Genomic DNA, 17103 nt, shown 5'->3' on the forward strand with positions numbered 1-17103 from the left:
TGACAAAGTTTGAGCTATTTTCTCTGTGGTTGATGAACTAGGAAGCTTCTTTATTATGATACACATAGGACTGTCAAGGTAATGGCTTAATCTTGATTATAAGAAGAAAAGAAAATATTTGAATGGAGTTCCCAAGCATTAAACAGTGTGAAGACTGAGGCATCTGAATTCTGGCTAACCATAGAAGATCAACACATTCATTTATTATCAATTTCAACAAAAAGCTAATAAAACAACAGTCAAGGATTTAACATCCTGTGCTAGGAAAGAGAAATTTCATTTCATTTCATTTCATTTTTTTGGTCACAAATCTGGCTATATTCTCTTGAGGATTATTTTATATGCTGCCTAGAAATAAGACCCCAAGAAAACAATGCCTGCTGTTGGGCCTGGGGATCTTGAAGGCAGCATTCTTATCATCCGGAAGGATCAGCATCCCCAGAGAAGCTTGGTCAGTATTAAATAAGAACAGTGTTCTTCCAGGAATCCCTAGGAAAGTTCAGATTAGTTACTTAGTTCATGAATATTAAAATTGCATGAATGGACATATTGACATTTAAAGAACTTTTCATAAAGATTTTAGGCGCTAGAAAGAACCGTAGAGACCATTTAGTCAAATTCCTTTTTGTACTGAAGAAATTGAGTTCTAGAGCAACCGAATCCTTTGTTCACGTTCATCAAGTTACTGCTACAAGCACCAGGAACAAGACAATGGCTCCCATACTAGTACTCTTTCTTTCTATTATTTGGGCTCTCACATTCCCTTTTTAAAAGATAGTGAAAGAGAAATCACAAGGTTGTCAGGGGAGTAGTTATGTAACAACACGGTAAGTTTTGTTTTTGTTTTTTGTTTTGTTTTGTGTTTTTTGAAACTCAATTTCAGCTGCATCTAAAGAGATAATGTTTGTCTCCCCTGTTTTGCAGCAGCTCTATGCCGCTCAGCTGGCCAGCATGCAGGTGTCACCTGGAGCAAAGATGCCATCAGCTCCACAGCCACCAAACACAGCAGGGGCAGTCTCACCTACCGGGATAAAAAATGAAAAGAGAGGGACCAGCCCTGTAACTCAAGTTAAGGTACTTGCTTTGCAGGATTGTGAAAACAGTTTGGAAAACAGCTTCACAAGAAAAGTAGTGAACCAGGCTGGGTTGGGAATAAGCAGCAGGAAGCATAGCAGCATAAAGGAAACCCAAATGCTTCTCTTTATGGTAAATTTCATGATTGAGCACTGAGAAACAGGTGTTTCCCTTTTGATAACAATAGTGCCATATTGTGAGCGCTTTACCTAAATCTGCAAACTCACTTCTCAAGAGTTTTCCCCATTTGGATTCTGGCTTTTATTTTTTAATGTTCATTGGCATGAATGGCCATGGTTTTATTACCAGTCTTTCTCATAGATTTGTGACACTTTCTCTCTAAGTTCCTGAAACAGGTGGGAGCCAACTTACAGTACCAGAAAAGGAGGTTCTCAAAACTTTAGATTTTAAAAAGGGGGACAGAAAAGAATCTAGTGCTGGGCCTTATATGGTTTGTGGATAAAGGACTGTCCTCTGAAAACATTTATAAAATGGGCTCTGAGGAATGAGTGGTATCATTATCTATTCATGCTTTGATGCCCGGTAGTTGTGAGAGGATATGCAGGCTCTCCCAAGTTATGGCTGGGACATTGATAGATGCCTTTCCTCACTAATTTTCAGTGTCTTAAAATGTGGCACCCAGGAGGTACTTGGCGACAGAGGGAAATGGATGATGCGCTCCAACTTTGTGCTGCAGCTGGTACCTATAGGTGGTACTGGTTGGTTTTTATAATATAGTTCAGGGGGACAATTGTTTTGTATCATTGACTTATCTACTCGGAGGGATACGCCAGCGCAGATGTATTGTTGTAATGTGCCCAAAGTACTACATCTGGAGAAATTCTGCAATTATTAAATTTTCACGGGGAAACATCTAAGGCCAACAAAATAGCATCAAATGCCACAAAGCCACTGAAAATGTATTATTTTTCCATAATGTTTTTGAGTATCTCAAAATTCCTGCCTGCAATTTTGAGATACTCCAAATTTTGAGTATCTCAAAATTCCTGCCCAAAGGAATTAATTTAATGCCACCCATGCTTTAAACTCTCCAAAGACATAGATGAACATTTATGCTTTGTTGTTAGAAATACTGAGCTATAACAAGAGCAGCTTACATTTAATAAGATAGCGTTACTTACAGAAACAAGCTACCTATTTTGTGTTCCAAGAGTTTCTGTTTGTGAATAAGAGAACGCTACAACTCAAACCACAGCACTTTGTTTAATTGTAGTTGTTAGAGTATGAACATATCAGACGGTATTGACTTGAAGTATTGAGTATTAGATATTTTAACATGAAAAAGTCACTTTAGAAGTGAGTTGGCCAAATGGAACTGCACCAAACCAAGTCTTTACTGGATGAGTAAAATGTTCCCAGGTTAAATTCAAGTTTACATCTGCTTTTACCATTCCAGTTTTGTGGGCCAACTGAGTTTTATTACTCACTTGACCACATGCAAATTCTTAGGGAGTTCTCTATATAATTTGACTTGACTATATTTTATGTTAATAACAAAGGAAACATTCCTTATACTTACTAGATTGTTTGTTGTATGTGTGGGTAAAAATATATAGACCAAGACATAAAGCAAATGTTTGAAATGAAAAAAAATAAAAGCTTCTGCCTACTAATGAAGAAGTTCTGAGAATAATCTCATGATTTGCTAATTGAAAGGATTATGGTCACTAAAATATTTCTGTCTATAATCATTGCTTTCCCTCTGTATATAACATGACCACATGACATGAGGCATAGTTTGCTGAAGGTAACAAAATTAAACATAGATCATCTTACTGTACCTTCTTTCCCTGAGAATTTTTATCTACAATAAATATCAATATTGGAAATCAGAATGTTTTTGTTCAGATTTCAGTTCTACCACTTTCACCATCTGTCCCTTTGGACAATTTACTTAACTTCTTTCAGCCTTAGCTTTCTGCTTTGAGAAATGGGAGTTAATATTATCATGAGTCTTAAGTCCTCTCGCACATAGTGAGTGTTTCATTAATGTTAGTATAGCAGTGATCATGATGATGATGATCTGATGGTAATAAACATGACGGTGGTGGTGGTGGTAGCGATCATAATTGAAGCATCTAGTTGTGTACCAAGAGAGCCTAACAAAATACCTGGAGGATTTCCATTTTCAGCCATGATGGAGCAACAGGGATCGGATTTAGTCTTCCAGCTTAAGTAACTGAAACACAGGACAAGACATATAAAACAATGATTTTCAGATATTTACAGTAGGAATATAGGACAGTGATTCCTGAGAAAAGAGAAACAAATGAGAAAAGTACTACAGTTATTCCAGTTTACTGTCAAAAGGTTGTTTATAGGTAAGAGTGCAAGGAGGGATACCCACACGGAACATGGCAGCTCCCTGAATAGAGACGTAGAGTTCAGAGTTTTGGGATGCCAAGGTAGATAAGAATTTGTGAGGTAGAGTACCAGAGAGGAGAGAGCTGCACAGAGGGAGAGAGGACTGAAAATCTGTAGGGGATTCTCCTGTATTTAGTGGAGTATTGATCATCATATGCATATGAAGAAACCCTCTGAGGCCAATGAAAAATACCAGATGTAGCAGGCAAAGCTATCACAAGGTTCACAAAGCACTGAGAATGGGTTTGTATTCCCATTAGCCAGAGTGGAAAGATCTCCTGACGCATGGGGTATCAGGTAGGGTTCCTCAGAAGGGTGTTACCTCAGTAATGGGACCAAATTATCCCTAGATTAATGGCTGCTCTGAACCTGCCTAACAAAGCTTAAATGCAAGCCTAGAAAGGATCAAATTTTTCTGTGTCTCAGAACATTTGTCTCAGAACAAAGTCCAAAATATTTGAAAAATGCCCAAACTCCAACACCCAGAACTGTAAAATTCACAGTGTGTAGCCTCCATTCAATAATTACCAGGCCTTTGAGGCACCTGGGTGACTCAGTTGGTTAAGCATCCGACTTCAGCTTAGGTCATGATCTCACAGTTCACAAGTTCAAGTCCGGCGTGGGGATCTGTGCTGACAGCTTAGAGCCTGGAGCCTGCTTCAGATTCTGTGTCTCTCTCTGTCTCTGCCCCTTCCCCACTTGTGCTCTGTCTCTCTCTCTCAAAAATAAATAAACATTAACAAAATAATTGCCAGGCTTTTATAGAAGCAAGAAAATATGAACAATAATGAAGAGAAAACTCAATCAATAGAAATAGGCCCCCAAATAGCTCAGATGATAGAATTAGTAGTTAAGATGGTAAAAACAGCTACTATAGGGACTTCCAACTTTGCCAAATGAGAAGGTAGGCAAATCATCCCCCTAAACACACCCACAAAATTTATGTCAAGCTAAGGGCATGCTGTGAGAACCAGTATCGGGCCTGCCATGGTGACAAGGGATTTGATGCTTCCCATGCCCAGTGGCATTGTTGGTGGAAGTGGCAATTACTGAGCTGTGAAAATAAATAGAGCATATTCAAAGCTGAAAAATAAAAGATATTATAAACACCACATGTTCAAGAAGATAGAGGAAAATATGAGCATTATAAGGCAAGACATGGAACACATACATGGAATGTCTGGAGATGAGAAATAGTTTTTGAGATGAAAACTATACTGGATTAGTACTGATGGGATTAGTAACAATTAGATATCACAGAAGAAAAGATTAGTGAACTTGATGATGGAATGATGAAACTATCCAGAATGAAATACATTAAAAAAAAAAAAAAAAAAAAAAAGACTATCAGTGCTGTTGGACATCAAATGACCTAGTATGCTCCTAGAGCCCCAGAAAGAAAAGGAAGGAACAGAAAAAATATATTTGAAGAAGTAATGGCTAAAAATGTTTTAACATTGAAGAACACTTTGAACTCAGATATCTAAGAATCACAGTGAACCCCAAATAAAAGAAACATGGAGAAAACCAAATATCTAGCATATAAATCACTATTATTTAGAAAGGAGTGAAGGAACTAGTCTAAATATCCTTTGAGTGTAGAGAAAAGAGAAATACATTGTAATGATGCACATAAGATGTTTTTGACGTGCATAGTAGATATAACTGTGTTTCCTGAGACCTATCCTCCGTGTAGATATAGATAAATGTACATCTCAACAGATGTACTGGATTATCTATTTCCTACCAAGACAAAAAAAAATATTCACTACGTTATTGAGTGACTTATTTTCTCTGATAGTTTAATAGAAAGAGAATCTGGGATTTGGAATCCAGTAAAGTGGAATTCAAGTGCTGTCCCTCCACGTCTGGCTTTGGACAGTGATTTTATCACTCTGACCCTTCCTCCCCTGTCAATTTAGAATAGTACTCCCCAACTTCATAGACTTATTGCTAGTTAAAGGAGTGAATATGTGTGAAAGTGTCTAGCACAATGCCTGCTGTGTACTGGCTTCTCTGTGCATGTGATTTCTATTTTCTCTTTCTAATCTTCTTGAGTAGTCTGTTCTGGTATCTTTTTTGTCCCTCCCCTTAAACAATGACCATTGATACAGGAAAAGACCATAGAGATCAGCTAGAATCAGGCTCTCTTTTTCTACAAATGAAGAAATTGAACCCCAGAGAAGTCACATGTTTGCCAACGGGGAGGATGTTCTGTTTCCAAGCTCTACTGTGTGCTTTAAAAAATGGCATTATTAAAAGCAAGTTCTCTGTGCCTTTTCAGAAGCAAAACAGAAGTTAACATTTGCCAACAATTTTTATCTTAGAGCACAATAATATAGATCTTAAAACTGAACATTAGGGGCGCCTGGGTGGCTCAGTCGGTTAAGCGGCCGACTTTGGCCCAGGTCATGATCTCGCGGTCCGTGAGTTCAGGCCCCGCGTCGGGCTCTGTGCTGACAGCTCAGAGCCTGGAGCCTGTTTCAGATTCTGTGTCTCCCTCTCTGACCCTCCCCCGTTCATGCTCTGTCTCTCCCTGTCTCAAAAATAAATAAACGTTAAAAAAAAAAAAAAGAATGAAAAAAAAAAAACCTGAACATTTAAATGAACATGTTTATATTACAACTAAATTTCTAGAATGATGGACGTGTTGTTATGTGTGTTTAACGGCAGGATAAATGAGACAAAATAAAGGCAAGGAGCTTAGCTTTCAAGCTCCTGGTTGCACTAGAGTTACAAGCCAGATATGTGAATACTGTGCTTGGTATAGAAGGGCAGGCATCTTAAAATAGACACTCTGTAAATATGTGTAGCAAAGATTATAAAGAAACATCACTTTAGACATGAAAAATAAATTACATATAGCATGGTATGTAAAACATAATTATAATGTGTGCTTGCTCTTTGCAAAAATTAATTTTAAACATGAATAGAGACCAGAATATAGACCATGAGGCGTGTCCACACCCAGAAAGCCACATAGAAGCCATGCTGTGGCATGCGGCTCCCTGGGCAGAGGCCCAGGAGAGCAGAAGAAGCCTGTGTTTCCATTTTTAAAGTACTTGCAATTGTTTGATTTAAAATATATATTAAAAAATTAGCTGCAGAGCCTATTTATAGTTGCAGGAACTTTTCAGAGAGAATAACACAAAAGCACTACAGAGCTGCTGAAATTTTAAATAATTCTTTGTAAATGCCCTAGGTTAATTTAGATCCTTGAAAACACATTAGGAAATTAAGCTGTAATGTGAGCTAATTCAGATTTTAATTTGGCAAAAAGAATGATCCAACTACACAGTTAATGTAAATAGAAGCATAACACAGGGAAATTAATGAGGTTTCCTTCCGATGAATCTTCAAGGAGGTAGATAATTAGCTTCTTTTGTTATTATTGCAGGAGAATGTGGCATTGTCTCTGAGGTGTAAAATAACTGTGGCTTACTAAGTGATAATGTGCTTCATTTGTCTTCTTTTTTAATAATTATTTATGTTAAACTCTTGTAGGACGAAGCAGCAGCACAGCCGCTAAATCTCTCTTCCCGACCCAAGACAGCCGAGCCTGTAAAGTCCCCAACATCTCCCACCCAGAGTCTCTTCCCAGCCAGCAAAACCAGCCCCGTTAATCTGCCTAACAAAAGCAGCATCCCCAGCCCCATTGGAGGAAGTTTGGGAAGAGGATCCTCTTTAGGTAAATGGAAAGGTCAACAACAGGAACAGATGTATGAATTGGGTAAAAATAAAGCAAACCTGTTCAGTGCTGACTGATCCCTGTTTCCAAAGTGTTCCTTAGTCCCGGGGACGGGGGTGGGGAAGTAAAATCCTTTCTACTAAAACATAACTAACACCTTTTGGTGTCTTGGGGTGATTAGAACTTTTGGAAAAGTCATAATATAAATCCTGCCGGGATGGGTTATTTAGATGCTGATGAGTTAGATCTAGCAAATCAGAGACTTGGGGATTTCTGTGTTTGGTTAGTGCTTTGCCGCTGAAGCGACTCTAGGCAGAAGAGAGTGATCAAGAAAACTCCAAGGGCCTAAAGGGACCTGACCTCCAAGCTGCCTGCTAAAAGTCCCAAGTTTCTTTGAAGCTTTATATTTTCTTTTTTAAATGTATGTGAATTTTACATCTTATTCCTTATTAGTTTTGCTTTAAAACAAATGTGAATGACACGCTTCAATGGCATAATATGAAACAAGATTGGTATCTGATAAGATATGTCATAATGATCCTCTGGTTTCTTACACTCTCTGATATATTGCCAAGTATCTCTAGGGACATTCATACCCCAGTGAGAATTATAGAGGAAAAACATGAGTTTTGGCATCAGACAGACTTGGACTCAGAGCCTTCACTTACTCGTTATGTGACCCTGCGAAAGTTATTTAATATTTGTGAACTCAGTTTCCTAATCTCTTAGAGGGGAATATTATTACCTAGCTCATAGGTTGTTGTGAGAATTAAGAGAGAAAAATGCATATAAAATGCCTAACAGTGCCTGACACCTAGAAGTCATGTTATTTAAAAAGACTGGACTGAACCAATACCAACAGATTTACATACACATGTGGAATGAAACAATAAATGTAAAAGCATTTGTCAGTAGCAGAGTGCCAAATAAGTATTAACATGTTGTTACTAAGCCTCTTAGTTTTCTGTAAGATACAGAGATTCCAAGGGATTGGGGATTTAGATTCTTCACATTACCTTCCTTGCCTTATTGAGTCCCAGAGCCTGAAATGCTTATTATAATAAACAAAATAATATGTAAGTGTAGTCATGTGCAGTTTAAAAGTCATTTTTGCCTACATATCTCATTTGATTTTTCATAATAATCTTATGTGGTAGTGCATTATTACCCTCATTGTATGATAAAGTAAACTGCGATTCTTACAGGTAAAATGGCTTGCTCACAGCCAGGTAGCTATTAATTAGTAAAGCCAGGAAGACTAGAATCTGGGTCCTCTCACCTGAGTTCTATAAACTCAGTGCTGTTTTATGTGAGGTCACAGTTGGAGTGTTTGCTGCACTGTGCTGGGGTTAAGTGAATCTTCTGATGGTGAGACATAATTTTTCCTCATTCAGATTTGGGACATTAGGATTCATACAGCAGCCTATTCTCATTTTGAGTCAGAGTGCCTCCTCGAGGGGCCAGGAGGTTTTCACTCCAAGTCAGTGATACTCGTGTGGGAGAGAGAAGTGAGTCGTTTCCAGCATGTGAATACGGTTGCTGGATTGTTGGAAGCTATGAGATAAGGAAAAAAAAAAGCCAACTTAAGGATAAATACTAGGCTTGATCTTGAAATAGCCTTTCTATAGTCTAATTCTGAATTTTGTTTGGAAAGTATTTGCTATGTATACTGAGCATCATGAGGGACAAAGGAGACTATGTCACAGGCCCTGCTCTTATGGAGTTTATCCTTCAGCAGAGCATATTTCTTGGATCATGAGCTAGAAATAGGCTGAAGCAATCACAATTTTGTCCAGGCAATATTGGATAGAAATGTTTTGTTTTGTTTTTATCAGAAGAGTTCCAGAGCAAAATATAATGGGTTTTCTAAATCCTAACAAGTGATTGTTTGACTTTTAAATAATTTTCTATAGACAGCCTTCGGAATTTTTTCTAAATGCATTCATATGCGCATGTTTTGCACACACGTAGAGGCGTGGCATAGGCTTGACTCTAGTCTGGTTCTCTCTGTTCTGTCTGAGGTGTGTGCATGCATGTACACATACATGTGCTATGAAATGTTCATCCCAGGATACAAACAAGTGGATCGCATTAAACTTTACCATAGCAGCTGCAATCTATCAGTCAGCAAGCAGTTGCCCTCTTTCTGTCTAAAATTGGAAAAGCTTATATAAAGTATTAATTTTAACCTACAGTAAAATAGAAGCCATGGAGGAGAATTAGTCAGTTTAATTTCATTTTTCCCCCTCCGAGTTGCATGGAATATAATGAAAGTAAATATTTATTCTCACTGTACTTGGAGCTTTGTACTGATGTGAAAACCATTCCCACACATACAGCCTCGCTATCACGAAAACAGGGAGCTGAGAGCAGTGGGTGTTCGGTTGGGGGTAGGGAATGGGTTGTCATTCTCTTGGTAAATAACTGAGGCAGCATGATGAGTAGAATGCTTCATTAACCAGCCAGTGATTGGGGAATGGGGAGTGCAGTGTATTCCTTCCCGCCTCCTCTCTCCTGCAGTGGACATATGAGCACACAGATAAAGATGTCACTAATGTACACATGTAGCCTCACAGAATTTGTTTCTGCTAGGCCAGAGACAGCTCTCTTGCATTAGTGTACCCAGGGTAACAAGCATCCTGCACAGAGATCTCCGTACCTGTCTCTACCCCCTTCTTCCCGACTACTCCCCATCTAATTGGTAGATGTAGCCAGAAGACAGACAGACAGACACACACACACACACACACACACACACGCACACACAAAATTGGAATCTAGGAACCCTCATCTGTGAGGAGGTGGGACTGGAGTGCTGGGGTATCCTCCAAGGGCTAAAAACCCAGCACAGCTTGCTTTCCCTGTGCTCTATGTATAGTATTGCAGTTTTCTTAATAACAAACATACCCTTTCTTTGTCTGGAGAATGTAGCATTCTACAGGGGATTGGATAGTGGCAGTATTTTGTTAGCATCTAACCTGATAAGCTTCTAATAATGCACCCTGTGTGTGCAGATATCCTGTCCAGTCTCAACTCCCCTGCCCTGTTTGGAGATCAGGACACAGTGATGAAAGCCATTCAGGAGGCTCGGAAGATGCGAGAACAGATCCAGCGGGAGCAACAACAGCAACAGCCACATGGTGTTGATGGGAAACTATCTTCCATGAACAATATGGGGCTGAACAACTGCAGGAATGAAAAGGTAAAACTTGCTTCCCTCCTTCACTGGCTCTGCTGGACCCATTAGCTCATTCTCCTCTGACTCTTTCCAGGCAGCCAGAGATTTGGGCTTCTAGCTTGAAGGCTTCGACGTTACTGCTGATGAACAAATACACCCTTTCCCACTTACTGTGGGGTTGCCTCCCACGCACCCAACCTGGCACCCAACCTACCTGCCTACTGGTATCTTCCTGTCCCATTACAAAAGATTTAAAATATTTTGTAATAAAGGGAATATATGAGGTTATTAGAAGAGGAATAGTATATCTGAATATATAAAAAGAAGGAAGAAGCATATATGCTCAGGATGAAGGCTACTCTTTACTGTGACTCACCATTGAATTTATTGCTAAGTTCCCTATCCGCCAGGGCAAAAAATTAAAGTAAAGCAACTTTCAAAACACATTCATTTATTTTTTGATTCAACAGATTATGTATCAAGTGCTTATTCTGTATTAGACACTGTTCCAGGCACTGGAGATACAACAGTGAACAAATCAGACAAAAATCCCTGCTCTCATTGAGCTTACACTCTAGGAGAGCAAAGGCCATGAGGAAATTAAAAACTACGTAATGTCATGTCAGTAAAGTCAGGAGGTGAAATAGATGCCATGAGAGAAATAGAAGCAAGTTAAGGAAGTAGGGAGTTACAGGGTTATTCTTTTCGATGGGGTGGAATGGACTTTGAGGAAATAGCACTTCATGGAGACCATGGTGTAGGTGATGTGATGAGTCAGAGGAAAAGGATCTAGGCAGCAGGAATGATAAGTACAGAGGACCTTAGAGTATAGACCACCAACAAGGAGATCCATGTAGCAAAACTAGCATATGAGAAGGAAGAGAGGTGGGACACAGAGTAAAGTGATAGCCTGGGGTGGAACTTGCTAGACATTGTAGGCCCTGGAAAGGATTTGCATTTTATTCTGAGGGTGATGGGAATCCCTGGATGGGTTTTGTTCAGGGCACAAACATGATCTGATTTACATATAAAAGGATCATCCTGACCAATATGCAAGAATGGACTGTAGAAGTTAAGAATGTAAACACATTCTGACTCAAGAATCTGACTCTTGATTTTGGCTCAGGTGATGATCTCACAGGTTCCTGAGTTTGAACCCCACACCGGGCTCTGTAGGGATAGCACAGATCCTGCATGGGATGCTCTCTCTTGCCCTCTCTCTCTGCCCCTCTCTCATGTGTGCATGCTCTCTCTCTCTCTCTTTCTCTGTATGTCAAAAATAAATAAACTTAAAAAGAAAAAAAATAAGTATGGAAATAAGGAGACAAGTTGAGAGGCTATTGTAGTACACTGGGTGAAAAATTCTGATTATCTGATGAGTGAATGAAACATGCCATTTTTTTAAAAAAGAGATGACAGTATTTTCCCAGTGCCACATTCTGAAAGTTTTTTTTTTTAAACATGAGAACTATATAGGGACACATGAGTAGAATAGTGGACAGTGTCTTTAGTAATAGTTTTAGAATAAATTTAAAAAGTTGTTTCCATTCGTATGTTTATTCACTACAGGCTGAGACTGTAACTTATAAGTTAGAACCAAGAACCTCCGCTTTGTTTCTATCCTTGCTAATTCTAGCATGGGTGCTGTGATAGACATTCTACTCTTTTGAATAAGCTTACACTGTCCTATTTCCTAGGAGTTTTAAGGTAGCATGTGGAAAAAGTCATGATACAAGTATAAGGTCATGTGCACTGTTACTTGAGTATTCGAATGTATAGCTATAACCAGAATGTTGTGTGTTTTTCTTTGTTTCCTCTTCAAAAGGTATGGTGATGTAATAGTCTGAGATTTTGGGTATATTCGTTTCCTAAAATTGTAACAATGACTAAACTAGATGGCTTAAAACAACAGAAGTTTCTTTTCTCACTGTTCTGGAGGCCAGTTTAAAATCAAGGTGTTGTCTGGGCCATACTCTTTCTGAAAACCCTAGGGAAGATTTCTTCTTTGCCTCTTCCTAGCCTCTGATGGTTGTTGGCAAGCTTTACCATTCCTTGCCTTTTAGCTGCATCACTCCCAATTTCTGCTTCCCTCCATATGGCTGTCTTGCGTGTGTGTGTGTGTGTGTGTGTGTGTGTGTGTGTCCAAATCTCCCTCTTCTTATAAGGACACAAATCATTCGATTTAGGGTCCACTCTAATCCAGTGTGACCTTGTTTTAACTTGATTACATCTGCAAATACCCCATTTCCAAATAAGGTCACATTCACAGACACCAAGGGTTGGGACTTGAACAAATCTATTTTGGAGACACAATTCAGCCAATTACAGTGCGATACAGAGCCATTACTCATGTTAAATCAACCTCTCATCCTTGATTGATCCCCTATACTCTTTAGCCACACTAGCAGACTGCTGAGATTCAAGGGCTGGGCTGGGGTTTAAGGGGATGGAAGTATGATGGAATTCTCAAAGTATGGACATTATCAAAGTCCTCACATAGATTAGAAGGTTTAGCTCTGGAAGTGTTGACTTTCCAAAGTTTAATAAAAAATTTTATGTCAGTCCTCATTGCACTGACTTACTAATGTTAACATCAAACAATCAATAAAAAATTGATTACTTGGCCTCTTTGCCTTGATTGATCCTCTTGGTGGGAGGTTCAGATCAGGTAGGAGAGAAACTGTTTGGGGAAATGTGTGTCTTTTGGTAACCTGTTAAGCCATAAACTTTTATATACTTGGGACTCGCGGTTCACATGCCAATCACTGGATCCGCTCGGTCAACTAAGTACCTCACCCTCACAAGGCAGAACCCCTTTTTGAGAACTTCCTGGGTAGATGGTTATATATAGAGTGAGGTTTCAGGACCACAAAAGAAGAAAAGTCTTGCCCCCAAACTTCTTCTACTATTCTGATATTAGAGATAAACACAGAATTGATCTTTTGATCTATGATAGTTTTCTCAATGAGAACACCATGAAATAACATATTTACTTTTAATGTGAATAATATTATAAGATCCTTTTGGGGGAGCTGGGTGAGTGAATAAATAAGTTTTGGTGTAGGGATATTGAGTGGGAAATTGGGTTAACAACAACAGACTGATACATACACTTGGTACCATCTCCTACTTTACTATTTTGTCAAGGGTTAGTCCTAAAATTAATCTGAGAAGCATGGCAATGACTTATTTATAAGAATCTTTTTTTAAATTTATTAGTTTTCAAGTGAAAGTAATACATGTTTACTGAAATTTCTAATACAGAAAAATATATGGTAAAAAGCTAATTATTCTCCTTACCTTATTAACTACTATTAATGATTCAGAAATTTTCTTTGAGTAGTAACAATCATTAGTATTTCAGAATTTTCTTTGCATATATGAGAAATTATTAAAGAGTTTTAAAATACATATTCTCACTTGAAATAGTAGTCACTGAGTTGTCACTTACCAGCTGTGTGATATTTGGCAAGTTGATTACCCTCTCTGAACTTCAGTTGCTTCATCTATAATATGAGGATAGTAACCTGAGTTACAATGAAATAAGGTACGTGTGAATATACCTAGTACATTCCTGGTGGAGTAGGCATTTTCTTTTATTTCCTATACCTTTTAAGTAAACCATGGGTGACCTTGAATATATAGAACAAAATATACTATTTTGGCACAGTTAAGAAGTCCTCACACAATAATGAGAGGGGCAGAGGAAGGAAATAGTCAATTTTTCAGATTTTGGCATATTGGCTAACTCACATGGTTAAACTCTTTTCCAGATGAGTTGCTACACAAAGCTATGAAATCTTCAGGTTAATTAGGTTAGGTTAGGATTTCTCAACCTCAACATTATTGCCTTTTTTTTTTTTTTTTTTTTTGGCTTGATAATTCTTTATCATGGCAGAGTGGGGGCAACTATCTGGCCTCTACTCATTAGATGCTAGTAGCAACCCTCCATTTGGTGACAATTGCCAATTGTCTCCTATTGGGGGAGGAAGGAGAAAATTGCCCCTACTTGAAAAATCACTGGGCTAAATAAAATGTATTTAGAATTAATATGTTTCAGAAACTTCATTCTACAAAAAAAAAAAAAAACCCCACACAAATTATTTTGTTTAAAAAACCATTCTGTTATTGAATTATGAAAATCATTTGCTTTTGATTAATGTTATGAATGAAATCTTCTTGGAAAAATGCATCTACAAATTTTTGTTTGGAATATTAGCACAGAGAATATTTAAAACATAATGTGTTCTTAAGCCATTCAGTTTGAAGGGGTAATGAGAAATAAATTCAGAATTGTTGAAGCAATTCTGCCAGCCCCTCTGTCATTCCAACCAGGCCTGGAAGAGAGCATCCTAATCCGTGTGCACCATACCTAGTAGTAAATTGGCACTGGGCATACCTTACTTCCAGCAATGATCTTTCTGTCTGACACTGTGACCTTGTATTGTTGAATTTGTATCATCAGTTAGATTTGGAGTTCAAACTAAAGGTTCTACTAACTTCAAATACTACAGGTTAATTTTATGTATTGGTCATTGACTTTTCTTAATTCATTTGGGGGGGAGAAGTCTGAGGTTCTGAAATCTTATTTTGCTTTGGAAGACACAGGAGAGAGATTAGAGATTAGGTTATGATTTAAAAAATACTAATAAATCCAAACTTGACCTAAAATATGTCACAATGAATGTAACTGAGCCCCTGAGGGTAAATGGTAAAAGTTGTTTCTGCAGAACCAGAAAACCCTGGTTTCCCAGTTGAAAGTCTTTATGGGGCTGTCTCTGTAGATGACTTTACTGGGGTCTCTGTAGATGACTTTACTAGGGTTAAAATTTGGGTACTGAATAGTCAAACACTATCATAGTAGCTTTGGCTCTCTTATAATCAAAACATCCATGTTAATTTTGTGATGGTCCATAGGATACTGATTTTTCTTCTGAAGATCAGATTTTCTTCTGAGGTCAAAGAGGGTAAATATATAACAATGCAATAAGATAGGTGGAATGGATTGTGACAAACTCATTTTAAGTGTCTTTGGAGTTGTTCACTTTGGAATTATCTTATTTTTCTTAAATATAAAGATCCATAAATTAGATTTATGAATTTGTTCTTTGTAACCCATAGTACAGTTTTAGAGTTTTTCAAGGTGTTTCTGTCACAAAACCTTATAACTTATTAAGCATACCTTGTCACTCTCTTATTTGGACAGTCTTTACAAAGGAGTGTGTCACAGAGTTGGGTTCCTTGAGAAGTGGGACGTGAGATCGAGGCTAGCGAGAATGTTTATTGGGGTGTGCTCTCTCTCATTGCCACCTATGGGAGGAAAAGGACAAAAGAAGGACTGGTTTATGATGCAGTCTGTCAAGCCCCAGAAAACCCCACAGGAAGCTTCGAGGCTGCCATGGCCATTCAGAATTGTCCCAAATTGGGTGTGTGTGTGGGGGGGGGGGTGAGCTTTCACACACTTGTGTCAACCAGTCGTTGGATGAGGGCTACCCTGGGCAGGAGACATGACCTTGGGTGAGGTGACTCTCTTTAGCTGAAGCAATGCCAAAGAGGACCGACAGCTGAAGAAGGCTGGCTACCACCAACAGTCCCTGCAGGTTGAGAGAGTAAATCTTTCAGTCCTGAGGTGGGATCTGGGCAAGGCATCACAATGTCCACTGTGGAGTGTTTTTGTGACATTTAGTAGCATTAGATATATACAAAGCATGTTTTATATGTTTGGTAAGTGTGGACAAATATCTATTACACAGGAGTGGGGATGCTTGTGTCTTTATAACATATAGACTCACATATATGTCCATCAGAATGCGTGTTTATCCATGGCATATTTCACTTTATTGGGTATATCCCAATTTTAGCACTTCAAAATGAAACATTGTTGACTTGATTGGCCAGAACGGCACCAATGGAGTTGTTCTGGTTGGTTGTGTCACAGGATATTCAGGGTCTGTTAAATATATAGATTGTAGGGACAATAGACTGTAACAGCACCTTAGGAGCTGCTATGCTCCATCATTTCAACATAGCTTCCATGCCTGGATTGTGAGTGTCCTGCCAGCAGAAGTCTAAGTTACTGCCCTCGATTGTAGCTTTCCACGTCAAGAACACCATTCATCTTTATCCTAAGTACCAGTGCAATTAGATCATATTATAGACTAATTGCTTACCAAATTTTGTTGTTTTGACATCTCTAAGATAGAAAGTATTTCAGTTATGACAATACACAGCAGAATTTTAAATAGGCTGCTTCCAAATGTCCTTAGCGCTCAGCTAAGGGCATCTGGCCAGAGGAGAGGTGAGACAGAGTGCGCTGTTTCAGTGTTAAAGTGTGATCTCTAACTCCTCTGACCTTCCTGAGGTTTGAGTGCTGACTAGGTAATTGGTTAGAACTTTCCTGAATAGCTATTATGTTACTTTGGAATCCGGTTATTTTGCTCATCTTAATAATTCTGATGAGCCAGGAGATTGATTCCCTACTGATCAGAGTTGGTCATAAATAGGTAGATTACACATCTACATGCATGTGGTCTGAATTGCTATTCCCCTCACCTCCTGAGAGTCTTTTAAGAAAAATGCTTGATCTTATCATGTGTCAAAGCAAGCTATCATGGACACTCCTGTCATACTGTCTGTCAAGTACATTGATGGGATTAAAAGCGTAGAAAGAACCGGAGGGGACATTACATTTGATCTGGCCCAATCACTTCAGTTCACTGAAGGAAAACCTGAGGCCTAGAGAAAGAAAATCACTTGCCATTGTCACATAGTGGGTTCA

General features: G+C 38.6%; 1 protein-coding gene across 17 annotated transcripts in view; it reads left to right on the top strand.

Moving 5' to 3' along the window:
* Window positions 1-17103, top strand: part of SOX6 (SRY-box transcription factor 6) — a 693831-nt gene that overhangs the window by 603017 nt on the left and 73711 nt on the right. For 16 of the 17 annotated variants that reach the window (XM_078433264.2, XM_078433262.2, XM_060606110.3 and 13 more), the window contains 3 exons: window positions 925-1074; window positions 6964-7147; window positions 10162-10349. In XM_078433264.2, coding sequence (XP_078289390.1) covers window positions 925-1074; window positions 6964-7147; window positions 10162-10349 — 522 coding nt within the window. The remainder of the gene's footprint in view (window positions 1-924; window positions 1075-6963; window positions 7148-10161; window positions 10350-17103) is intronic. The other variant, XM_060606127.2, reaches the window with a different exon arrangement.

Source organism: Panthera onca, chromosome D1 (genome assembly GCF_046562875.1).
Source record: "Panthera onca isolate mPanOnc1 chromosome D1, mPanOnc1 haplotype 2, whole genome shotgun sequence".
Classification (NCBI taxonomy): Eukaryota; Metazoa; Chordata; class Mammalia; order Carnivora; family Felidae; genus Panthera; species Panthera onca.